The 18,704-nt window shown below is 31.4% G+C and overlaps 2 protein-coding genes across 4 annotated transcripts in view; one reads left to right on the forward strand and one right to left on the reverse strand.

Annotated features, from left to right (window-relative positions):
* Positions 1-18,704, forward strand: part of Ac76E (adenylate cyclase type 2 Ac76E) — a 209,507-nt gene that overhangs the window by 85,350 nt on the left and 105,453 nt on the right. The window lies entirely within an intron of this gene.
* Positions 5,335-18,704, reverse strand: part of LOC149484260 (uncharacterized) — a 64,049-nt gene continuing 50,679 nt past the window's right edge. For both annotated transcript variants that reach the window (XM_089701813.1, XM_089701812.1), the window contains exons 3-5: positions 14,604-14,743; positions 12,751-12,920; positions 5,335-7,150 (exon numbers count right to left, since the gene is read on the reverse strand). In XM_089701813.1, coding sequence (XP_089557939.1) covers positions 6,577-7,150; positions 12,751-12,920; positions 14,604-14,743 — 884 coding nt within the window. In that variant the 3' untranslated portion in view covers positions 5,335-6,576. The remainder of the gene's footprint in view (positions 7,151-12,750; positions 12,921-14,603; positions 14,744-18,704) is intronic.

Here is an 18,704-nt window from a genome sequence, read left to right on the forward strand (position 1 = left end):
TTTTTTATTAAATACAAAATTTGTTTATCCGTTTTATTAGTTAAACTGAATAACTTTCACTAAGAAACTTAGGTCGAAAAAAATGTATAGAGTTATGCATTTTGTATGGAAAGCTTATTTTTTTTATATTTCGTCCAAATTTCTTTGTAAAAGTTGATCAGTTATATAAACATGAAGTTGAAGATATCAATAGAAAGTATTCGCAAATTTTGTGTACTGATAAAAAAAAATCACCCGGTGTAATTTTCACGAAAATTGTTTCAAATTGTCATTTTTGGTACTTATTACGAATATTAAATTATACGAATGATTTAATTTTTAAAAATTAAGTGGAGCAACTTTCCCTTAGTACATTTGTATTATTTACATATAGGATGACAGGATGCATTTGTTTGCACTACTAGACCAAGCCCTTAACACCTACAAACAGTAACGAAATTTGTAAAATAATAAAATCACTAAATAACACTAATTCAGTAGGAACAGATGGAATAAGTACAAAAATATTAAAATCATGCAGTGACCATATTTGCGAACCGTTGTCTTTTCTTGTAAATTTATCGATGGAACAGGGAACTTTTCCACACGCGCTGAAAACATCAGTGATAAAACCCTTATTTAAAAAAGACGATCCGAAAGATATTAAGAATTACAGACCGATAGCGTTAATACCAGTGATATCTAAAATATTTGAAAAAGTAATCTTAGAAAGAATTAGAAATTATATTGATAGAAACAAGATCTTATGTAAAGAACAGTTTGGATTTAGGAAAAATAGTTCCACTTCATTAGCATGCTTTGATATGGTGAAAGAAATAATTCAAGCCTTCATCGAAAAAAAACCCGTAAGCGCTATATTTCTAGATATGAGCAAGGCATTTGATTTTGTAGACCATGAATTACTCTTGCTTAAGTTAGATAAATATGGTATAAGAGGAATTGCCAAAGAATGGATTGCTAGTTATTTAAAGGATAGAAATCAGTTTGTGGAAATACAACAAATAGTAAATCAATCAAGAAACGTATATAGATCAGTAAAAAAAACCAATAGATCAGGTGTACCACAAGGAAGTGTGCTCGGCCCGTTTTTATTTCTCTTGTATATTAATGACCTACCGAAATCAGTGAAACACAAATCAGTTTTATTCGCAGACGACACTACCCTAATTGTTAAATGTACTGAAAAGGAAACGTACGAGAGAGATATAAATGAAGCAGTTAAAAATATTGTAAAATGGTTAGAAGACAACAATCTTAAAATTAACTTATTAAAAACAAAAATAATTCAATTTTATACAAAGAATTGCTCCAAAATAAACCTAAATATAAAGTGTGATAACCAAGTAATAGAACAAGTAGATCATCATAAATTCTTGGGTGTTTTGTTGGATGAAGGTTTAAAATGGAACAAACATATTGATTACGTTTGTGACAGAATTAATCGTTTCGTTTACGTATTACGGCGTTTAAGAGATACTGTTTCTATGAATGCAGCAATAAATGCTTATCATGCCTACGTTTCCTCTGTACTTTCGTATGGAATCATTCTTTGGGGACAATCTTGTGATGTGCGGAAGGTATTTGTCTCACAAAAAAAATGTATCAGAGCTCTGTGCGGTTTGAACCAAAGAGACAGTTGTAGACCTCTGTTTAGTAAATTACGGATCCTTACTTTAACTTGCATGTACATAAGAGAAGTATGTTTATTTGTAAAATATCACCCGGAATACTTTAAGAAGAAAGGAGAAGTAAATTCGCATATGTTGACAAGATACCAAAACAATTTACATTTCCCAACGTGTAGAATTAACACAGCTAAAAACAGTGTAATATTTATGGCTATTAAAATATATAATAAAATACCGGACAATTTCAAGGAACTACCAGTAAATTTTTTCAAAAATAAACTGACGAACTGGTTGATGGTGAAACAATTTTATGACATTGAAGAATTTATGACTTTTAAGTAGTGTAAACTGAATTGTGTGTGATAGTGTGTGATATAATCGTGTTAATCGTAGTGCGTTCGCGTAATTGTGAAAATTGAATTGTGTGTACATTTAAATAATTAAACTAATCAACTTTCTTTTCAATATTTGCACACCCAATCAATGGGTAGAATGTATTAGCCACATAATATTGTAATTAAAAACATCTATAATTTGTAACTACATTCTTGCAAATAAATATAATTTGAATTTGAATTTGAATTTGAATTTGAATTTAAAAATCCTACCCATAGGTTGCCTGGTAGAAATCGCTTAGTAGCGATAAGGCCGCCTTTTTAGCTTTATAACATAATATTGTCTGTTTCTTTTTTACGTGTATTTATTTGGTGCTGAATAAAGTGTATTTATTTATTTATTTATTGACTAACATTATATAGCTGAAGAGTTTGTTTGTTTTGAACGCGCTAATTTCAGGAACTACGGGTTCGATATGAAAAATTGTTTCAGTGTTGCATAGCCCAATTATTGAGGAAGGCTATGGGCTATATTATCACGCTAACAGGAGCGGAGAAATGCAGGAAAAACGGCGTGGCACAGCTAGTTGTAATTATAACAGGGAGAAGGTAAAATGACTTATTTTGAAGCGTTTAAGAAAACTTATGTAACGTGTAACATAGCAATTAGGTATAAATTATACCACGAACCATAGTATTATTTATTATACCATACGGAGTACACTGGCCCATTAAAATAATTAATAAGTCATTGAAACGGAACGAAATAATTGAATTCACATGTAACATTTTAATTACGTTATGAATTTTCGTTTATAAACTAGTTACTCATACAAATCCTAAAACGTCAATGAATTGTTAAATGTCAATTCATATGACCTAGAAGTTGCCTAGAACATAAGATCAACAAAAGACCCTAATCCCCAAACTATCAAAATATTGTCTAAGTTGTTTGTTCAAACATTTCTCTTTGATGTGTGCAAATTTTAGCGTTCGAGATTAGTTGGTTAGTGGAGTAATGTGACATAGTGTGCTCGAATATTCTATGTATGCAAAGAAAGTGAAATTGTATCCTATATTACACTATCATTATATTGAAAACACAAGGAAGATACAAATATGGAATTATTATTAGGATGCTGCTATTACAACATAAAATCCATATTCGTGGTTCAGGGCTGATTTTTCAATCCTTGGTTAAAACTTATTCATCGAATAACGAATTAAACTACCATTTCAAAAATGTATTCTAATTGTCCGTATTTGACAGTTTACAGGTGACATTTGAAAATGTTCGTGTAATACTTTATTGGACGGATAAATTTTAACCAAGGATTGAAAAATCGGCCCTTAAGAGAATATTAATCATTTACTTTTGTAGGTTCAATTCATCATCATCATCAGCCCATTATGTTCCCACTGCTGGGACACGGGCCTCTGGATCAGGCCATAATCCACCACGCTGGCCAAGTGCGTTGGCAGATGTCACATGTCGTCAAACTTGTGAATCTTCGACATGTCGGTTTCCTCACGATGTTTTCCTTCACTGTTGAAGCAGTGGGGATGTTATAAACATGTGCAGTTCAATTACATAAGAGTGTATTATTATGTATTCACATCTAAAGGAATGACTAATGAAATTGATTTAAGAAATTAAGAAACGTTGAAATTAAAAAGTGCTTTGAGAGAACTTTGTTAAAAGCAAATTAATTAAATTCAAAATGAAAGATGAACGAAGTTACAGACAACAGCTGGTAAAACAAGATAACCTTTTAACCCTTATTTCTTGCAATATCTTTACTTATACCGTACAATAATGACCCTCAGAAACTTTATGAGATACGCAAAAGCATAATGTAGAAACATTCATGTAGGTCCAGTGCGAGTCGGATTTTCCGCACTAAAGGTTCCGTAGAAAATATAAGCTAAAGAGTAACTACAAAAAAGTCACCCATCCAATTTATATCCGCGCCGTTGCTTAACTTCGTTTTTCGCAACCTCGGCAACATCAATTATACATCATTACTTAAATCATGAGACTATGATGAGTTATAACCTGGTGAAAGACCGACCGACGGACACAACGATAGTAAACATAGGGTCCTATGGTACGGAACCCTAAAAACGGGAGTAATATGAATTTAATAAAACTAGCTTTCAATATGAAATCAAAGTTTTGTCCAGCCTCATTTCTCACGTATTGAGCTCTGATCCAGAATACTAATGAGGGAAAATTGCTCAAATCTTGTGGTATTCAGATAAAGTTTTTTGTTTGTTCAGTGTTCGTGGATAAAGTTCTTGTCTGTGTTAAAAATAAAAGCTAGTTGTGGGTTTAAAGTTAATAATTATTGATTATTCTCTGACTGACTGTAAGCCTCGGATTCGCATGCGTCTTAACTCTTACCTCAATGATATGGAATATAAGCTGGATAGCTTAACGACAGGAATAGCCTGTATTTTTTCAAACATTATAATTACCCAACTAAATTTAAAATTTTCAAACCACTAAATTAATAGTAATAAACATATTTCTCTAGTTGTGAAAGTGGAAAATATTGTGTCAGTAGGGATATCCTAAGCTTAAATGAATAAGTATTAACGAATAACTGCCTCTATTTCGGATTATTGTGTGACATCCCTAAGCCAGCTCAAACCCTCGTTTGTATTTATATTTTTAATACATTTACCTTACTTTTAAAATATTTTTTTCATCTAAAATTTTAACTAATATAATTTAGGTATAGAAAATTATTCGCATTCACATTGATCGAGGAATTTGTCGGAAACTACCTATTTTAGATATTTGAAGTGAAACTTCTTTATCGGGGTTGGAAAAAAATTTAGTGTAACATTTTTTCGTTACGTGTGACATTTTTCCGTTACGCGACATGTTTTTCTTATCCCTACCACGCGTGATTCGACGTATTTCTGTAAAGTTGCATATACTTAGTCAAGTTTCACTTCTTACTTGTGTACACTAGTACACGCACACATTTTTTTTTTGTTTTTTCGTTGAACTTTATCAAAAAGAGATTATCTCTCTTCATTTTACTTTTCTTCTTCTATTGACTATTTGTTACAGTGTATACTTAGACAGTCTTGTGGAAAAACTTGTAACAAATTCTCTTCTTTCTACCATTATTTCTGTTGAAGTCAATTTATCTACTTTTTAAACAATGTAAAGGATACTTGCAAGTTGCATTGCCATTACAAATGTAGCAAAATTAATTGTACTTTTTTATGTTTCATTCAATGATACTGTAGCTAATTGGATGAAACTTAACAAAGATCGTGAAAACTCTATATAATATATTGTATCAGAATTGTGTCATAGGGGTCTAATAAAGTTTTCTATAAATAAAATACAGATAAAAAGTCTAAATTACAATTTATTTTACATCTAATCGTTGCACAATACTTAAATAAAACTTACACTATATCAGTCACATATCGTTGTAACAATTGAATGCTATATTACGAATAACAACTGCCTTGAACACTCTTTATAGTGCATTTACATCAAACGAGCGAATCATTCTAACCTTTCTAAATGTCCAATTATTTAAGTGTAAACAGGCGTAGAGCATTCTTTCGTTGTTCTTAGTGCGTTCGAAAAGATTCTATGCAATGTTCTAATACTGAACAACACTGATTGTTTTCGTTTACACTAAATGATCAAGACTGATCTTGCTCTAGCTCTATGTTCGTTTGATGTAAGTGCACCCTTAAATGGAATGATTACTTCAGTACGTTATAATATGGCCATATATAGATGTACAAAATTATATTATTTTTGTATAACTTCAAACACAGAAAGTTAAGTAGATTGAATGATATTACGTGTTTTACTTTGGCATCTAAAATAAATACAATAAAGTATTTGTGTTGACATTTTTATATCAATTTTTGAAGAAACTGGGTAGGTATCTATAGTGATATATTATGTACAACCAATCATTAGAAATATCCAAACCAATATAGTTGTCGATTTCAAGCGAATTTAAATAAAGTTTAGCTTAAAAATAAAACATTTGAAACGTTAGTTTATCCGTCTATTACTGTGATGTTATTTCAAAGTTGCACAGAACGTGATCAAAATTCATTGTGTTTTTCAAATATATTTTTTCAGTATTCTCTTTTGTGACAATAAAAACAAATGACTAGTTTAACTCACTGTTAGAGCCAATCGATAACGCAATTTAATAAATAACTTATACAGATAAATACGTGGCCATAATATAAAATGCATACAACTAAGAATACTAAGTAAAAACATTCGTATGTGAGAAATAAAACAGCTACACAAAATGCCACGACAGTAATTTGTGCAAAATCAAGATTCATATAAGAAATTTCTCAAGTTGATTATCAAGCAAATAATATCGTTAATAGATAGAATACATTTCAAAAAAGTTCACGATTATAAAATACAATAGGAACACAGTGCAGAGCCAAAGATCGAAAACGTCCAATTCATAAAACTACACAGTAAATATACATATATTTACAAAGTCCTGGAAACTACGTTCAATAGATTGAGCAGAACGCACTGTCACTATTAACACTTCTAATATCACATTCGCAGTTAGATCAGTCACAATATCTTTACACGATCACGTTTCAGCAATCTCTTTAACATTATCGCTATCTGTCTTGCCTATATTAACATGGATCGTTATAGCTTCATCGTTTTCAGATTTCATAACGACATCGCTCCATTGTACTTCAGCCTTCTTGCTATACGCTTCATTCTCAATTAGGATAGCAGACTTTGTACACAGGGCTTTACTTTGAAATTCGATTAAAGCGCAATAGTCGCTTTTCTTTGTTTCTGATTTGACATCAGCTATATGGCCAAGTTTTCGTCTCATGACTTCGACTTTCACGTGATAGTTGTAGATGCAGACTTTGATGATGAAAGCGCTTTTTTGGTAGAGGAGGATGATTTTGTATTTTGTTCTGCAGCAGGCGGTTTTCTTTAGTTTGGTTTGGAAGTTTTCTATGAGGATTTTGATCTTTTGTGAGTAGACGGCTATGATGTTGTGGGTGGACTGGAGATGGGCGGATAGTTCCTCGAATGGGACGGAACAGCAGGTGGCTGTTATGGGACACACCATTGTGTCGAACTTGCATTCTTCTTCGTGTTTGACTCTTATGTTTGCGGTGAGTAACTCGGTGCAACCTCGTCTGCAAACAAAGAAAAATGAACGTTATTGGAGATGTTTTTAATGATTATTTTCGAGTGGCTCATCACTTACAACTTCAATACAGGTTTGGTTTGAAAAGTGGTAAATACTAAATATACAACTTTTTAAATTTGTCGTCAGTTTGGCATGCTGGTGCAACATAAAGTTTTGAGTTTAATCTAATGAAAATAAGTTACATAAATTTGGTGACATTTAAACATACATAAAATGTAACGTAAACTATCCATGCATTAAAATATTACTATTTACAAATAGTGCATTGTCTATACTAATTTTAAGCATGATTTTCCATTAACATATTTCTTTAAATTATTGTTCATAGATTTCATGATTTGTGCTCAAATAAATGCTTTCATTATCCAATGTTTACTTCGACTAAAACAATGTTTAATATTTCAAGATAATAATAATTAATGTTCCATGCGGTTATATAAGACGTAATAATAATTATTTACATACTGATATAGATGAATATATTATGTATTACATATGAGACACTGCATCTATGCATACATTTAAAACATTAGATTTTTTATATTTCCAGTTGTGATGTATATACTTTGTTAAAATCCTGTTTTGATGAATTAATATCACATCAATAGAATGAGAAAAAAAAAACATATATTTATCATATACTAGCGATCGTGTGTCCGTTTTTTGGAATTCGTATGGAGAAAAAAAATAAAAACTATAAATTAAAACTAGTTTATCTAAAACAAAATGCCTATGTTAGTTAACGAATTTCTGACCACAATTAAAATTTGTGTTTCGCTTCGCTTCATTGTCTGTTAAATTCAAAATTCCCAGAACAAATTCAGAATTTTAATTTACAATCGATGTCGTATTTTAAAGAATTCTCACAAAAAAGTTCGTTTAAATTTGTAGTTGATGTTACCGTGTTTGAAGAGCTATTGATACCACTAGAGAGTACCTAGGTCACCTAGGTGAAACGAGTTTCAAAGGAAAAACGCAAATATAAGAACCGCACCAAATTGAAAAGCTCGGTTTTCGACCTGGACATGAAGTTATTCAAAAACGATAAAAATTAAAACTGTATTTCAAAAGGTTTTTAAATTAAATTCAAGTGCAATGTTTACTTTGGAATAATTGTAAGTTCTTTCGTTACTCAGTTAAAAAATGTGTGCGTGTACTAGTTAGTGTACACACGTAAGAAGTGAAACTTCATTATGACCTTATTTTTCAATAAATAATTTACTATATGCAACTTTACAGAAATACGTCGAATCACGCGTGGTAGAGATAAGAAAAAGATGGCGCGTAACGAAAAAATGTTACACTAAATTTTTTCCAACCCCGATAAAGAAGTTTCACTTCAATAATAAATGAATAATATGTTCTTTTGTAAGAGATGTTTAATGAATGCGGTTTAAGACCAATTAGGTATGAGGGATTTACCATGATTGATTTATTATTATGTTCTACATTGTTGCACGATGCTAACTATACCTATAGTCCATTGAATAAAAAGTTCTAGAGTGCGTGAGTTAGTAACGTAAGATGTTTCTTCGGAAACATGTCAAGAGTCCCTAGGTAATAAACATACTAAAACCCCGGGCCACTAGGATGAGCCCCAGAGTGGGGGGAGGGGGGAATGTGTTCATTTTTTTCATTTTTCGCTTAAATCTCAAAAACGGTACATGTTAGAGAAAACCTTTCAAGGAAAAGTTGAAAGGCCATGAAATTATCTACAAGTTGTACCTGAATCATTTTTTCCTATATCCTACCGTTTCTGAGTTATACGCAGTAAAAAATGATTTTTGCTCAAACAATTTCCCCATACTTACACATCAATCGATTAAAAAATATTTATTTCTTCAAAAAAACTCAAATGTGCAACTTGTGACCGGTACTGATAGATTGCTCTTAATTAGGTCTTTAATTGGTAAAATAAACACATTCCTCCATGGAAGCCTTTAGGAGGAATCGATTGTCAAAATATTATATTAGGGCAGTTTGAGTTACTGAACTTGATCTTTTTATTTTTTTCTTCCAAAAAACTCAAAAGTGCAACTTGTGACCGGTACAGATAGATTGCTCATAATTAGGTCTATTATTGATAAAAATACCAGATTCCACCACGGAGGCGTTTACGGGGAATTGAATTTTATTAGGGTAGTTACGATACTTGAACTTTTTATTTTTTTTCTTCCAAAAAACTCAAAAGTGCAACTTGTGACCAGTACTGATAGATTGCTCTTAATTAGGTCTATAATTGGTAAAATAAACACATTCCTCCATAGAAGCCTTTAGGAGGAATCGATTGTCAAAATATTATATTAGGGTAGTTTGAGTTACTGAACTTGATCTTTTTATTTTTTTCTTCCAAAAAAACTCAAAAGTGCAACTTGTGACCAGTACTGATAGATTGCTCTTAATTAGGTCTATAATTGGTAAAATAAACACATTCCTCCATGGAAGCCTTTAGGAGGAATCGATTGTCAAAATATTATATTAGGGTAGTTTGAGTTACTGAACTTGATCTTTTTATTTTTTACTTCCAAAAAATTCAAAAGTGCAACTTGTGACCGGTACAGATAGATTGCTCATAATTAGGTCTATCATGGATAAAAATACTAGATTCCACCATGGAGGCGTTTACGGGGAATTGAATTTTATTAGGGTAGTAACGATACTTGAACTTTCTATTTTTTTTCTTTCAAAAAACTCAAAAGTGCAACTTGTGACCGGTACCGATAGATTGCTCATAATTAGGTCTATCACTGATAAAAAAACCAGATTCCACCATGGAGGCGTTTAGGAGGTATTGAATTTTATTAGGGTAGTTACGATACTTGAACTTTTTAACTAACTACCTTAATAAAATTCAATTCCCCGTAAACGCCTCGATGGTGGAATCTGGTATTTTTATCAATGATAGACCTAATTATGAGCAATCTATCTGTTTTGGTCACAAGTTGCACTTTTGAGTTTTTTGGAAGAAAAAAATAAAAAGATCAAGTTCAGTAATTCAAACTGCCCTAATATAATATTTTGACAATCGATTCCTCCTAAAGGCTTCCATGGAGGAATGTGTTTATTTTACCAATTAAAGAGCTAATTAAGAGCAATCTATCAGTACCGGTCACAAGTTGCACATTTGAGTTTTTTGGAAGAAAGAAATATTTTTTGATCGATTGATGTGTAGTATGGGGAAATTGTTTGAGTTAAAATCATTTTTTACTGCGTATAACTCAGAAACGGTAGGATATAGGAAAAAATGATTCAGGTACAACTTGTAGATAATTTCATGGCCTTTCAACTTTTCCTTGAAAGGTTTTCTCTAACATGTACCGTTTTTGAGATTTAAGCGAAAAATGAAAAAATGGACCCATTCCCCCCCTCCCCCCACTCCGGGGCTCCTCCTAGTGTCCCGGGGTTTTAGTATGTTTATTACCTAGGGACTCTTGACATGTTTCCGAAAAAACATCTTACGTTACTAACTCACGCACTCTAGACCCCCCTTGGAGGGACTCATTCAATGGACTACTACTCGTGCAACGAATGCCAATTACCTGCATATTTTAATTGAATATATGACGTAAAACCTCTACGTATAGTGAAGATGTGTTATATTTTTCAATAGATTTACTATTTTTGGATTTATCTACTTTAAGTTGTATATTTAGCAAGAAATACTAGGCGAAAAAATGTTTTTATAAACATCTTCGCGATATTTGAAGTAGGTCCCTACAATCTACATAAGGTACGATACATCTGTTATGTGTATTCAATTTAAATAAATAAATAAATAAGTCGGTATGTAAAGGTACTAACTACTAAGTAGTCGATTAGATTAGAAATAGCTTCGAGTATCACACAATTATTAATTACCTACAGGCTTACCCAATGCATACATGCATGTAATATGCTACATGATGCATTATTCATTTCACAATACACGTAATACCCAGATGGACAATTAAAACAGCTCAATACATCAACCAATACCGAGCTCGTTATTATCCAAACCAAACAATGTAATTTAACGCTCGAAATAATCTCATTTGTGCTGATTTTCCGAATTTAGGCGAACGTGTTAATTCTGAAGTTATGTATGATTTTGGCTATCGCTTTGATGTTAGTCTGGAGGAACTCCCGCCAACTTTATTGACTTCAAATTTATTTTACACAAAAGCAAACGAAATGTATGTGAAATTATAAACTTTTACTTCAACTATTGATCTGATAAGTCTGATAAAGTTTCTTGCTAATAAATTAATGTACCATTTCATACGCGAAAATATTGTTAAATTAAGTTTTATTCGTTAATGTAATTCTGTTATTCTACTTGTATTATAGACCTAGTTCTTATCCTGTATTCGATACGCTTGGAAAAGTTATTAGTAATTTGTCAATTTCTAGACGAAATAACAAAAAGTTTTATCACACTTCTCAAATGATTTTTCTTTCGTGCGTTAAATACATTGTCACGTAATAGTGTTTTTTGTATGCTCACAAACACAACCATAAAGGTAAAATTATACCTATATCGTTATTAGGATTTAAAGATTGTTCCGCATTTTCCCAAATATATTGCAATACCATAAACTAATTGTGTTTATAACGGTATAACAGTAAACATAATCCTAATTAACGAAAATCTTTACGATCTGCTTGTCGTCTGCGTTTGATATTAAACTTTATTGGCGGAGTAAGAGCGTGATATAAAACCTTTTTGCTTTGTCACAGAGTTTATTTTGTATCTGTGGTTATTGGCATAAATATCTTGGAATGTTATTCCAGGACAAAGACTATTTCATTTCAAACTGAACTCTGTTTTATTAGTGAAAAGTTTAAAAAGTTTTCAATTATTAGAAACATTGTTTATCAATTGACATGAATTAATCACAATTATATAATCAAATTATATAATCTGCGAGGTAGACAGGGTCAAACAAATTTAAACTTATCGTATACGCAGAATTATGCTAACAGCTTCTGCCTAGCGTTAATATGCTACGGTCCCTAAATGCTCCGAATTCTTCGCGAAAGGTTATTGAAAAGTGATCAAATCATCTTGCCTCAACCCGCAGCTTTTGTTAGGAAATAATCGAGTGGAAAGCGTAATGGAAGCAAAATATTAGACCCGCTTAATGGCCAAACTTATCAGGTAGGAAATTCACATTTTCCCTTACTTTCCGGAATGTTAATTAAAACCATTAAAGGTTAAGTGTTTTGGAGGTTTTATTCCGAAAAAATTCGTTACTACGGATAATGTTTCGAAAATAATAACATGATATTTTATTTATGACATTTTATTATAACGTGGCACGTGTACCTACAATAAAATTTCAATAAGAAATAAAATATGTAGGATGAGGATTATTGAGCTGTTTTTAAGTCATTATTTCTGTTTAGGTTTTTCACATTACGAAGTACCTACTAACATTTTTGATAGTTATGAACATAGTTCAGTTATTAACATACCTTTTTTATATCAGTATACGAAACTTTTACCTCAAAGGTATTAAGCAATAATAGGTATTAAGACATCTAGAGGACTAAAAATGTCAAAATCAATTGGCTACCATATTATCTCTAACATACAAAGGTTCTTACCTATAATTCCTGCAAGGCAGCATCAGATCATTGATAAGGCGTTGCAGCGCAAGGCAGGGGGTCGCTGGGGTCCGCAGGGCACCTCTACACCAAGCACATCTGGTCATGCGACGGGAGCACCGGGCACACCACACCCCACCACACCACGGACATACGCAGGGACCACAACACTGCAAGAAAAGTCAAACATTTATTCAATGATACAGAAGTATCTAGAAGAATCTAGAACGACTTTTGAAAGAATTCTTCTAGAAGCACTTTTGAGTTGTCATGACATAGATACTTATCATATTATGCTACCGGCTAAAAATGAGTATATCCATGTCAATATTTCATTTTAATTTAATTTTATTGAAAGTTAAGTAGACATGAAATAAAGCCATTCAGATTATAGTTGAGATATTATGATAGATAAGATTATAAGAATACGAAAAGATTTCTTGGGAATAAAATTATCCAGGATTTTGAGAAGCTTATAAAAACATACCTATTTCGCTTGATAAGATAATTAATTACCATGAATTTAATTTATAATTTGATTTTACGATATTAGCTTAGCTGAAATATGTATAAATTCTTGACTGTGAAGTTGTTCCTTAGCGAAATAACGGTAATACTACTGATGAAATAATTATAATAAATGGTAGCGTAAAAATCAAGAGACATATCTACTAAATACGATGAGTTAATTCAAACGATTGAAGTTCATACATATCGCAGAATGTAACCTTTAATTCATTTTCAGATAAACTACTGTCAAATAAGGAATACCAATAGATTGCTCGATGAAAACATTTGAACAATTAATTACAGCAATTAAGAATATAGTTGTTGCCTTAAAGTAAATCTATTCGTAAATAAAACTAGTAGTAAACTTTAATGGTCACTAAAAACGGTTGTTATTTTGAGAGCTTACTTTTATGTATCAAGGTAAAATCGATATGGTTGACATTAGAGATTCTGAAGTAGTAAATAACGATTGAGAAATCAATGAAATGCAATTTGCAGACAATATTAAATATATATTAAAGGATGTATGTAACATTGTCATACAAACGATTCTGAAATTGTAACAAAGGAAACATAAAATCAATATTAGGCAGTCTCCTCTATATATTCAAATCTTAATAATACAGGAGACAATGAAGAAAATCATTACAATGATATAAAAATAGTAGAAACTGGGGGAATGTAAAAGATATCCTGTCTGGAACATTAGACAGAATACATTTGGCTTCAAAATTCGTGAAATGACCTTTTTCTATATCCTATAAATTCATGAGGTCTTCAATCAATATATTTAAGTACCTATTAATGGAGATTAATGTTAAGTCATTGCACGGTAGTTATACAATTTAATGACAGCTATAAAATAAAATTTATCAATACTAGTCTAATCTTGTTACAGACAGATATTTAGCCAAAGTGATAAATGAGCGTATCCATTTACGTAGGCATATTAAATCCAGTAGCGATATTATTTACATAGGCTTTGATTTCAATAATAATTAGAGCTTGTCACGTATTTGTTGACATTTACTAATAATTTTATATGAATTTGAATTGGATAAATTATTACTAACTTTCAAATGTTTTTAGTGCAAAAATTACTTACTGCTTTTTGATTAGGAAAAATCTTCTGAGATCGCGTCACCGCCATTTTAATGTTATGTCAACTATGTGCGTTAGGTCTTGTGTTATTTTAATACTGACGTTCCTAGTTACTTTTCGATATAACTTGATTAATAATACGTTTAGGAATGACAATATATATAAGAGAAATAGGTTTACAAGGGTTTGATTATAAAATAGATAGAAGTAATTATAGAAACACTAATTATAATGAAAATTACCTGTAAAGGCTCCAAGCATATACTGCACTCCGCGTATCTTGAGAGGACTTCATCACAGTTCGGGCACGCACACTGCGCCGCGTGGCCCTCCTCGGATTGGTTCACTTGTAATGGTGGTTCCACTAGGGGTAGGGATTTTTCTGGAAAAAATAAATAAATAATATTATATTTAGAATTAAATTTATTTTTGTTTATACTCGTAGTTTAAGGCAGATTACAATTCATTTAAAAGTTAATTTTCAATTAAGCATTGTTTATTGGATTCTTGCAATAATCACGCTTGCTCTAAATTCTATAGAATTCAAAACGTCGGGTTAAATAAAATAATGAAAAAAAAATCCAGTTTAAAATCAGTTGAAAGACTTTAATTTCTAAATGTTTTGGTATGCCAATCTGTGTAAATATCGGTAAATATAGAGAAGAATAAAATTGATTTCATCATTTAGTGTAAATTGAAATTAAATATTATGACTGGTCATTTTATAAATATTACTTATGTTAATTTTTTTACAATAAAACAAAAATAGCAACAATGAATATGTCTTAATATTAATTTCATATTATTCTAGAATTTTGACGTTCAACTAGCCAAACAAAAAATAAAATACCTGATTATTATTATACAATATGTAGATATGTATTTGCTTTTATAATATACATATTATAATATTTCCGCACAATGCATTATTAATAATTACGAAATAATAATATGTTATATCTTGATGCCATTAGAGTTATAATATTCTCATAATTTCCTAAATGTTAAAAAAAATTAAGAGACGAAATATTTCTGTTAATACTGTAGATATTGTTTCCTATTTTTGACGTGACAAATGTCTTATAATTCGATAGAGCCGGCTGCACGCACGAAAAAACATGACTCATGCGGCGTTACCTCGCTCTGAGGCGTTCCATGTAAGGCTTGAAGTGCGAGCGAGAGCGCGGAACGAGCGACAAAGAAGCATAATCGGTACTTCGCCCGTGGTACATATTTACGTTTTATCTACATAAGAACCATCCTCGTACTTCAAGGAATATAATAAAAAAAGAATTACCGAAATCGGTTCAGCCGTTCTCAAGTTATGCGCTTACCAACACATTTTGGGATTCATTTTTATATAATAGAAGATTATCTCAAATATAAAAAGTGGGTTAGTAATCACACTTGACAGTAAAAATTCTCATCTATCAATGAACTTTACAAAATAGCTTAAACCAATATTTGCCATTATTTCAATATTATGTTAACTATATAAATAACTAGCTTTCCGCCTGCGGCTTCGCCCGCGTTTTCAAAAAAAAAACCCGCATAGTTCCCGTTCCCGTGGGATTTCCGGGATAAAACCTAGCCTATGTCACTCAGAAATGATGTAGCTTTCCAATAGTGAAAGAATTTTTCAAATCTGCCAAGTAGTTTCGGAGCCTATTCAATTCATACAAACAAACAAACAAACAAAAAATCAAACCTTTCCTCTTTATAATATTTGTATAGATGTATAGATGTATAGATATGAAAGGTAATATTTGTTGAATCAATAAATGACCGAAACAACATCAATGTTTGAAACAGTGTTTTATAATGAATACTCTGGTGAACAGGTATTACCGATATGTAAATATTATTCGAGATTAAATAGTCGGTATTGCGGTTAAACTATCATAACAACATGTTGTTTTTTACATGTTTAAGGATGTACATTTGTTTTTAATTTGTAGTATAGCGTATTCTCTATTGGATCAATATTTACAACAGATTTTTCCCCTGGATACATCACTACATAGTATTTGGTAAATTTAAGACAATGCGGACGAAACTAGTAAATGTTTAACATATTTTTAATATTCAGCTACTTACCTAATACCTTGGTCATGTTATCATTGAATGAATAGATTCGAATATCAATATAGTTGTTTCATTTAAAGAGATATTTTTATTTCATTGTTAACAATAACATAAGCTTAGTCGATACATGCATTATCAGTATATTATTATCTGTGACTTTGCATTTTATTTTTAAGCAATTGGAACGTTAATTTTAGATAGATAATTCTTTATTGCACACACACAAGATTTACATTTAATACAGAAAAATACAAACAGATGCAAGTATGTACAAATGGCGGCCTTATCGCTAGGCAGCGATCTCTTCCAGACTACCATTAATTTAAAGGAGGGGGATTTTACACGTTTTTGTTCTATAATAAGTAGCGAGTAACAATAAAACGGGGGCATCCATAACAGTAATTAATGTTTGTAAAAACGAAATAAGAGCAACTACGTTTAAGCATAACATGTGCTCATAACCAGTTAAACCTTTCACTTTTAAACTGGATTCTTATGTAATTATTACGATAATCTACGAATGTTGGGTGCTATTTGATTGTATGACTTTTTATAACCTTGAACTGTTTGATGTTATTTTTAAACGACTTCAAAAAAAGGAGGTTCTCAATTCGGCCGGTATATTTTTTTTATTTAGTGTATATGTATCAAATATGTATAGGAATAATCGATATTAGATTTGTTGTCTATACTAATATTATAAAGAGGAAAGGTTTGTACTTATGTATGTATGTATGATGGTTTTCACGCATAAACTACTGGACCGATTTCAAAAATTCTTTCACCATTAGAAAGATGCATCTTCACTGAGCAACATAGGCTATATTGCATTTTCAAAAAAAATAGAGATCCTTACCAAAAATGCAATAATGTAACCCAAGGTGTAAAAAATTCCTTAATAAAAATTCTGTCATCGCGTGCGCTGCGGAATCTATTCCTTGAAGTACGAGGATGTTTCTTATGAAAAAAAACGTAAACATGTAGGTCAAACGGGCGAAGCCGGGGCGGACCGCTAGTTTTAATATATGTTTATGTGTGAGTTTGTTTGTGAGTATCTCAGAAGAATAAAATATTTTATGATGAGCATAAATTTTAGTACTCCTTTATGTTGTTGTTTTATAGTTTCATGTTATTTGAGTTATTGTGCAAAATTTAATATTAAGCTCCGATGATACTAGCTGTGCTGTACGGTTTTACCTGCATTTCTCTGCTCCTGTTGTTGTTAACGTGATGATATAATATAGCCTATAGCCTTCCTCGATAAATGGGCTATCTAACGCCGAAATAATTTTTCAAATCGGACCAGTAGTTCCGGAGATTAGCGCTTTCAAACAAACAAACAAGCAAACTCTTCAGCTTTATACTACATATTAAGTATGGTGACTAGTACCTAGGTAGTAGCGTAAACCCTTTGTATTATAATTTTATTGGTACAAAAATGATTTATGAGGTTTTAAAAATGTTGCTATAGTTACTTGATGTATAATATTATATTTTTGGTTGCGTAATAATGCAAATCAGATTCTTTAAAAAACAATAAGGAAGTCATACGTTACATTTGAGATACAATAAAATAGAACATTTTAATTAAACAGCGAACAAGAAACAGAGTTTAGATTTTATTTTGTATCTATACATTTATTACCTGTACATTTATATATTACTAGCGGTCCACCTCGGCTTCGCCCGTGGTACATATTTCGTAATAAAAAGTAGCCTATGTCCTTTCTCGGGTATCAAAGTATCTCCATACCAAATTTGAAGCAAATTGGTTCAGTCGTTTAGGCGTGATTGAGTAACAGACAGACAGACAGACAGAGTTACTTTCGCATTTATAATATTAGTATGGATTATATCCCTAGGTATATTATAAATTTTGCTACCCCGGCCAACATATTGTTCTGCCCTATTGCTCCTCTTTCGTGTCTTATAGAGATAAGAACCTTCTTAGTGCCTTAACAAAAACGTTAAAAAAATTGCCAAATTGTTCAAACCTGCAGTCTTGAGTTTTCTTAGCATTTTCATAACTTAAATACCTAGATCATATTAGGTAAATTAATTTTTGTAATTTTTATTAGGGTTCCGTAGCCAAAATGGCAAAAACGGAACCCTTATAGTTTCGTCATGTCCGTCTGTCCGTCTGTCCGTCTGTCCGTCTGTCACAGCCGATTTACTCGGAAACTATAAGTACTACAGTGATGAAATTTGATGGGAATATGTGTTGTATGAACCGCTACAAAAATATGACACTAAATAGT

Source organism: Colias philodice, chromosome 12 (genome assembly GCF_061535455.1).
Source record: "Colias philodice isolate Cphi_HAF_F1 chromosome 12, ilColPhil1 Martin Lab GWU primary, whole genome shotgun sequence".
Taxonomy (NCBI): Eukaryota; Metazoa; Arthropoda; class Insecta; order Lepidoptera; family Pieridae; genus Colias; species Colias philodice.